Source organism: Megalobrama amblycephala, linkage group LG7 (assembly GCF_018812025.1).
Source record: "Megalobrama amblycephala isolate DHTTF-2021 linkage group LG7, ASM1881202v1, whole genome shotgun sequence".
Taxonomy (NCBI): Eukaryota; Metazoa; Chordata; class Actinopteri; order Cypriniformes; family Xenocyprididae; genus Megalobrama; species Megalobrama amblycephala.
The window spans coordinates 46554619-46563034 of NC_063050.1; the positions used below are offsets into that span (position 1 = coordinate 46554619).

An 8416-nucleotide genomic window follows, 5' to 3' on the forward strand; every position below is an offset into this window, starting at 1 on the left:
AACCCACACCCACACTTGTACAAACATAAAAACGTGTGCAATGATAGGTGATACTGTACTATTTTTCCCTTCCACAATCAAAAATGTGCCCTTATTTGACCTTTCTCACACACAAACACCCACAAATGTACACAAAGCTTTAAAAACACGTGGGTTAACTGGCAAGAAGAAAAACTGGAGCAAGAAATTTACTTTTCCAGATCAGATAGGCATGAATGAATGTGTATAAACAAAAACCCAAAAGTGCACATGTGGCATTTAAACAATTGCAATAATGTACAAAACCAAAGAGCAAATAATAGACTATAACCAGTTTTGTCCGCAATTAAATTGTTTACATTTAATATAAATCATTTACACGATAGTAATGTTGTATTTAAAACGAAGACCTAATAAAATGTATAATTCATATTATAAATCATAAAATATAATACTGTACGAATAGGAAACCTAACACTTTCCAAAGTTAAATATCCAAAGAACACAAATAAAGTTTTTCAGAGCGTGCACGCGGAGTCCCATGATGCGTCGCTGTGTTTGGTCAGAATTTAAATCCCAGCAGCCAATCAGAGGCGGAGATAACGAATCGAGCACAATTCAAAAACTAGCAGGACTCACTGCATTCCCATCTGAGCAGCGGGCCGACGCACTTTATCTATGCCCGTTTGATTTCAGTCTTTTCTGCGAAATCCGACCGACGCGTTCTTTAGGGTGCTGAAAATAGAGCTTTTATCAAAAATACAGTGTTTATTGTGAGATTTCTAGTTGTTGAGGTTATTATTTGAATGTAGTTTTCGGTGCTTCGCAACGGATGTGGATGATTGGCGAATCGCGTGCTGTTTCGGGATAAAGGAGCAAGAAACTTCGCCTCAGTTATTTATTTTTCAAGACTTTAGGGTGCTTTATTTTACTCAAATCATCTTGTGCAACGATGAGTGCTGGAATTGCGAAGACGGCGAAGCCACCGGCTCACGTCGATCCCAAATCTGCTCCTCTGAAAGAGATCCCTGATATTCTGGTGGATCCCAGAACCATGAAGAGATACATGCGAGGTCGCTTTTTGGGAAAGGGAGGATTTGCGAAATGCTACGAAATCACAGATATGGACACAAAGGAGGTTTTCGCAGGGAAAGTGGTGCCGAAGTCGATGCTGCTGAAGCCGCATCAGAAAGAGAAAATGAGCACCGAAATCTCCATTCACAAAAGTCTCGATAACCCGCACGTCGTGGGATTTCACGGGTTTTTTGAGGATGATGACTTCGTTTACGTGGTGTTGGAGATCTGTCGGAGAAGGGTAAGAACAGGGACACCGATTTGAAAACAGACCGTCAACGGTCGGTATTCCTGTCACTGGCTGATAGTATGTTGCAATGCTTGAGGTTTAACGCGTTAAACGAATGAAATCCTGTTAAGACTAACAGGTACTCCTTTTATTCTTTCAAATGTCATTTGTTTATTCGTTTTAATAATGTACGGTTATGGTATATAAACTAAAACCAGTTTTACACCCGTACGCCGCTAGTGGATTTTAAACTGGAGGATGTGACGTCAGTTGATTTTGTGTTTCTCGGAGGTGATGTTGTTGTTAAAGGGTTCACCCCAAAATGAAAATTGTCATTTGCTCACTCAAGTTGTTCCGAGCCTGTATGAGTTTCTTCTGTTGAATACACAATATATTTTAAAGAATGTTGGTAACGTTAACCAAACAGTTGATGTTCCCTATTGACTTCCATGGTATTTTTTCTTCTTCTCCATACTATGGAAGTCAATGGGACCTATCGGCTGTTTTGTTACCCATATTTTTCAAAATATGATCTTGTGTTCATCAGAAGAAAAATGTATACAGGTTTGAAACAACTTGAGGGTGGGTAAATGGTGGTGATCTACATTTTTGCTTTCATCAGTTTGTTTTTCATGTATTTTTATTTGTAGATTCTGTAAATTCAAATACTCCTCAAATCCTAGAAATTATGAAATATCGGAAATTGTTTGTGCAGTAGGTTTTTTTAGAGTTCTTACTTGATATCTTATAGAATTTCTGAGAATAACATTTGTATAGATTTGTGTTATGAATGGAGTTTGTTTGAACTTTTATGCCTGCTCTAGATTTTGGTCCTTAAAGGATTAGTTCATTTTTAAATGAAAATTTCCTGATAATTTACTCACCGCCATGTCATCCAAGATGTTCATGTCTGTCTTTCTTCAGTTGAAAAGAAATGAAGGATTTTGATGAAAACATTCCAGGATTTTTCTCCATATAGTAGACTTCAATGGACCCCAAACGGTTGAAGATCAAAGTCACAGTTTACAGCGATCCCAGACGAGAAATAAGGGTCTTATCTAGAGAAACCATCACTCATTTTCTAAAAAAATAAATAAAAATTTTATACATTTTAACAATAAATGCTCATCTTGAACTAGCTCTCTTCTCTATTTGAATTCCAGCAGTTTAGACACTGCTAAGTGTATTACTGCCCTCCACAGGTCAAAGTTTGAATTAAATTGTCATATATACTTGCACTAGCATATTGTATATGACAATTTAGTTCAAACTTTGACCTGTGGAGGGCAGTAATACATGTCTACACTACTGGAATTCTAATAAAGAGAGCTAGTTCAAGATGAGCATTTATTGTTAAATGATAGATATATATATAATAATATAATATATATAAAAATAAAAATGAGTGGTTTCTCTAGATAAGACCCTTATTCCTCATCTGGGATCATGTATAACGCTTTGAAGCTGCACTGAAACTGTAATTTTGACCTTCAACCGTTTGGGCTCCATTGAAGTCCACTATATGGAGAAAAATCCTGGAACGTTTTCATCAAAAACCTTAATTTCTTTTTGACTGAAGAAAGACAGACATGAACATCTTGGATGACATGGGGCTGAGTAAATTATCAGGAAATTTTAATTTGAAAGTGAACTAATCCTTTAATTTCTTTCTTTCCACAGTCTCTCCTTGAATTGCACAAGCGGAGGAAGGCAGTTACAGAGCCTGAGGCCAGATATTTCATGCGCCAGACTATTCAGGGTTGTCAGTACTTGCACAACAACCGGGTCATCCACCGTGATCTCAAACTAGGAAATCTGTTTCTCAATGATGACATGGATGTGAAGATCGGTAAGTAAATTGTGCAAAAGCAATTGTGGTTCTTTGCCTTTTTTTCTTTTCTCCTGACCTTTTAAATCAAGACTATTCGTTGTTCTTCTCACTCTTTAGGTGACTTTGGGTTGGCCACTAAGATCGAGTTTGATGGCGAGAGAAAGAAGACCCTGTGTGGCACTCCAAACTACATCGCCCCAGAGGTGCTCTGCAAGAAAGGCCACAGCTTTGAAGTAGACGTATGGTCACTGGGTTGCATTCTGTAAGTCCCACATTGAATTACATAATTATGGAAGCATTCTCATAACACTAGTAAGTAATGGAGTATTACGTCTATCAGATACACTTTGCTGGTTGGAAAGCCACCATTTGAGACATCCTGTCTGAAGGAGACCTACATCAGAATCAAGAAGAATGAGTACAGTGTTCCTAGAGTAAGTATATTTGCATCAGGAGTTCGACTTTTATGTCTTGTGTAATGCACACCTCAAAATCCGATCAACAACCAATGCATAGAACCCCCCAATCCTCCCCCCTGCCTTTGTTGAACTTTTAATCCAACTTAAAAAGTGAATCTTGTCTGTGAGAAACAGATTGGTGGCTTATCGCATTATGCCTTTTTCTTTTCTTGTTTAGCACATTAACCCAGTTGCCGCTGCTCTGATTCGCCGGATGCTCCACGCTGACCCTACGCTCAGACCTTCTGTGGCTGAGCTGCTGGCCGATGAGTTTTTCACATCCGGTTACGCGCCTCTGCGGCTGCCCACTTCCTGTCTCACTGTTCCTCCCAGGTTCTCCATCGCCCCCTCCAGTCTGGATCCTGCCCTCCTTCGCAAACCCCTCTCGTCGCTTAATAAAGGTATATGTATAGACAAATCCAGGATTAAAATGCAAATTGTATTTTGGCACAGCTGTTTTTTGTTAGATTTCAGGGTTTTTCCCCCTTGTTGAATATCCTGTCCCTTTGAAATAAAGTGAAATGGATGCCTGCAAGATACCTGTAACTGTTCTTCTGCGTGTACAGGAACAGACAGTCCTATTGAGAAAATGGGGAAAATGGAGCAGCCACAGAGGGAAGATCTTCAGCAAAGGTGGGTTTTATCGGTGTAGATATTGGAGAACTATTGCCTGTTTAAAACTAGTTTTGAATGCCCATTTGGCCAACACAATCAAAACCATGATTATTAACATAGGCATGCATTCTAGTCAATTATAAATTTAGAGTTTGGGCTTAAATTTGTATTCAATGGCTTTATACATTTTCAGGGATGGATCTGAACAACCTGACTCCAACCTAAGTGACATGCTGCAGCAGCTGGTCAGTGTCAACAACGCCAGGCCTTCTGAAAGAGACTTTATTAGACAAGGTAACAACATTGCATCTTGCAAGTAAAGATTTGTATTCTGGATTGGATGCTGTATTTTAATGGAAATGAGAGTAGTAGCTTAAATGATAGCAGAAATCAAAGTATACTTCATGCATTTGTACGTAAATCCAAACAAAGTGTAGTCAGGTGCTGTTTGCTGTTAGTTTAAAAGTTACACATGCTCAAACTATTGACAAGCACAATGCAATTACTTTTTTCCCCTTTACAGAGGAAGCCGACGACCCTGCTTGTATTCCCATCTTCTGGATTAGTAAATGGGTCGACTACTCTGACAAATATGGTCTTGGTAAGACGCCACTTAATTCAGATTCAAATTCGTTGATTCACCGAAATGTCATTATTAAGAAAATAAGGCAGAAACTGCAGCAAAAAAAAAAAAAGGAATTTTGGGTTTTGTATGAAAGTTCATTTTGACTATCTATTTCATGCACACAACGTAGATAAGCTACAACAGGTGAACATGTCAGCAGACAGTGCTGTGTTGTAACTGATTATACACCTATAATCGCTTTTCCAACGTCGGCCTGACTGGTACTTAGAATGGTAAGGAACGGTTTCAGTTGTTTCCACTGGAGCCTGGTATGGCACGGCTCGATTACAAACTGTTCTCTGCCCGGAATTTGTGCCGAATCGTGCTGGTAGAATCCGTGAAGTGACGTCGCCACTCAGGAATGGTCACTTGTCTGTTTCCTGGCTGCCAGTTTCTTTGTAGCTGGCTAAACGCTCTATTTGAGTAACGTAAACACAAATTAATAATAAAATTAAAAGAAATATCTAATCATCCTCCATAGTGTGGTCGTTATTTACATCTCATATCATAAGTAAACCGTTGTTACCAAAGCAACGACTGACACTTTTATATTACATTCCAAAGAGTGGCTGTTATTAGCCCCACAGTGGAAAATGAAACCGCAACCGTACCAGCTGGCCCGGATCGGAATGGAACGGTTACGCAATGAGAACCGTTCGGCCCAACGGTGGAAAAGCGGTTTATGTAATCTGGATAACATAATCAGATTTTGTCACTTGGTAGAAAATGATCCTATTCAAATTTATGTGAGATGGATAAAAGTAAATAAAAAGTAGTGATATTACTAACTACAGTTTATCATGTAATTTTTATTCAGTAATGGACTACAATTTGTAAGTAATCTACCCAGCTCTGTAAGCAGTGTGGACGCACTTCACTGTGACCAAAAATTATGCTTGTATAGCAATATGGGTAATTTGTTTGGCTGAAATATAGAGACTGCTCATTGCCGATAAACTTGACTGGTTTAATTTATCAACTGTTTTTGGTTTTAAATAAAATGAACCATCTCCAAACACAGGATAACATTTGTTTCATCTGTGCACTCTTGAGGTGCAAGTAATTTTATGATGTAAAATTCTGGCAAATGACTTTTGGTATAAGTGGGATAATCCACGGCTAGCTGTGCATTAAATAATTTGAATGCACTCTGCGGTGACAACGGCCCTAGCTGTGTTATCCCTTACATGTTTGTGATTATTACAACTTTTTTTCACAAGTTTGATGGCCATTGCAACTTCAGATGGAAACAGACACTGATTAACATGCTCTCCAAAAATATTGCCCTTATGCTACTGTATTTTCCCCCTTCATAGGTTACCAGCTGTGTGATAACAGCGTAGGTGTTCTGTTCAATGATTCCACACGTTTGATCATGTACGCTGATGGTGACAGTCTGCAGTACATCGACCGCAACTCGGCAGAATCCTACCTCAGTGTTCGCTCCTACCCCTCTGCACTCTCCAAAAAGGTCAGTCTCCACTGGAAATGATGCGATGCAATGAATGCGTTTCATAATGGTTTCTGGTTATCCAGGATTACTGACCCCCCCCCTTTTAATTTTTTTTATAGATAACACTCCTCAAATACTTCAGAAATTACATGAGCGAGCACTTGCTGAAGGCCGGGGCGAACATAACACCCCGCGATGGGGATGAACTGACCCGGTTGCCTTACCTTCGTCATTGGTTCCGCACAAAAAGTGCTATCGTGCTACACCTGAGCAACGGAACTGTGCAAATCAACTTCTTCCAGGTGAGAAACAAGGCCCCATGAAATCTTTTTTTTTTATTTATTTTTTTTTTTATTATAAATAACTTTGATTTAATGGTAAAAATAAATGTTATAATCATCAAACGGTGTCTAATAGAAATCATTAAAGTTATGCAATTTAACAAAGTTTAACAAACATTTTTAGGGCCCTATGAAATTCTAAATTCTGTTTTCAGTTTTAATTTTTCTGGATTCCATTTTCATTTTGAAAAGCATGTCTAATCAATTTAGGACTGTCAAACGATTAATCACGATTAATCGCATACAAAATAAAAGTTTGAGTTTGCCATGTGGGTGTACTGTGTGTAATTATGTATGTATATATAAATACAAACATATCCATGTATATATTTGAGAAATATTTACAATTATATATGTATTTATTTATATTTTTATAATTTATATTACATATTTTTTTGTACATAAATAACATATTTCTCTTAAATATATACATTTGTGTATTTATATATACATATTTACACACATTACTCACACATATTATGCAAACTTTTATTTTGTATGCGATTAATCGCGATTAATCGTTTGACAGCCCTTCATTCTTTTATGAAATCAATTGATTTCATAAAACTTAACTTTATTTTATTTTTTTGCAAAACTAGGGCCCTATGAAATGCAGAAATGGCATTGTGCCAGTTTTCTTGCATTTCAGCCAAGTTTTCTTTTGATTGGGCACCTGCTTGAGTAAGGTTTAGATGTGTGCCTACAATGAATTTACAGCCCTACTGTATAATCATCCAAAATTTGATGAATTCTGTGACATTCTGCAACGCACACTAAATCCCATTTTTATGACTAAACTTTGTCCACGTTTTCCACATAATAGAAATCATTGAGCCCTACTTGTTAAAAAGGTCAAGTACTGCACCTGGGTACTTGTGACATGTCTAACAAAATACAGAAGGAGCCAAATTGACACCGGCCTCACCATTTTCTCTTTGTGCCTTCCAGGACCACACTAAGCTTATTTTGTGTCCTCTGATGGGAGCAGTGACGTACATCAACGAGAAGCGAGAGTTCTGCACCTATAAGATTAGCTTAATTGAGGAGTTCGGCTGCTGCAAAGAGTTGGCCAGCCGTTTGCGCTACGCTCGCAACATGGTGGAGAAGCTCATGGCCAGCAGAAACACACCGGCAGCCGCTACTTCCGCCCGCTAACCTACTGATGTCACAAATTGTATAGCTATGAGAGGTCCCCATCGATTCTATTCTCCCTCACTTGAGTCTGAGGGCCCTTAAATATTACAGCAGCAAAACTTGTACAGTTTTCTGAGTTCTACACTATGAATTCATCCTCCTGATCTGTTTACTCTATCACTTGTTTTTCTGGGTTGGGGAGTTTGCCAACTATCTGTATCATGTGAATGCTCTTTGTACATGTTTTAATGTTTTAGAACTTGTCTGTTTACCTTTTGACTGTTCCTTGTATAAAAGCTTTTGGACATTAATCTTTTAATTTGTAAGAGAATATTTGAAAAGTTGGTATTCCAAAATAAAGATCTTTTTAGAGAAATTTTGATTGTTAGATACTGTTAATGATATATAAATGTTTATAATTACGAGTTTAATTAAAATGTGTTTTGGAAATGTGGTGTTTGAATCAATGTGAAACTGTTTACTATCGAACAAATATTTCACTTGTTAAATAAACAACCCCACCATATTTGAGTAACATAATTGATATGGGGTCCACTTTTTGTAAGGAAATTAATATACACTACTATTGAAAAGTTTGGGATCAGCAAGTTTGGTTTTTTGGGGGGACACATCTCAACCTGGAAGCCGAATTTGCCTTTTTTTTTTTTTTTTTTGAA

General features: G+C 37.8%; 1 protein-coding gene across 1 annotated transcript; it reads left to right on the forward strand.

Moving 5' to 3' along the window:
* Positions 1-576: 576 nt before the first annotated feature.
* Positions 577-8115, forward strand: plk1 (polo-like kinase 1 (Drosophila)). Its single transcript, XM_048197796.1, has 11 exons — positions 577-1294; positions 2963-3131; positions 3231-3375; positions 3454-3547; positions 3750-3972; positions 4138-4204; positions 4380-4480; positions 4710-4787; positions 6128-6282; positions 6384-6566; positions 7554-8115. The coding sequence occupies exons 1-11, from the start codon at positions 932-934 to the stop codon at positions 7758-7760; spliced, it is 1785 nt and encodes a 594-aa protein (XP_048053753.1). The 5' UTR covers positions 577-931; the 3' UTR covers positions 7761-8115.
* Positions 8116-8416: the final 301 nt, after the last annotated feature.

What these genes read in the sequence shown, in the direction of transcription:
- plk1 (XM_048197796.1), top strand. Translation starts at nt 932, where the DNA reads ATGAGTGCTGGAATTGCGAAGACGGCGAAGCCACCGGCTCACGTCGAT. An exon ending in ATGAGTACAGTGTTCCTAGA is followed by an intron (nt 3,548 to 3,749) that starts GTAAGTATATTT and finishes TTTCTTGTTTAG; the next exon opens with CACATTAACCCAGTTGCCGC. An exon ending in CCTCTCGTCGCTTAATAAAG is followed by an intron (nt 3,973 to 4,137) that starts GTATATGTATAG and finishes CTGCGTGTACAG; the next exon opens with GAACAGACAGTCCTATTGAG.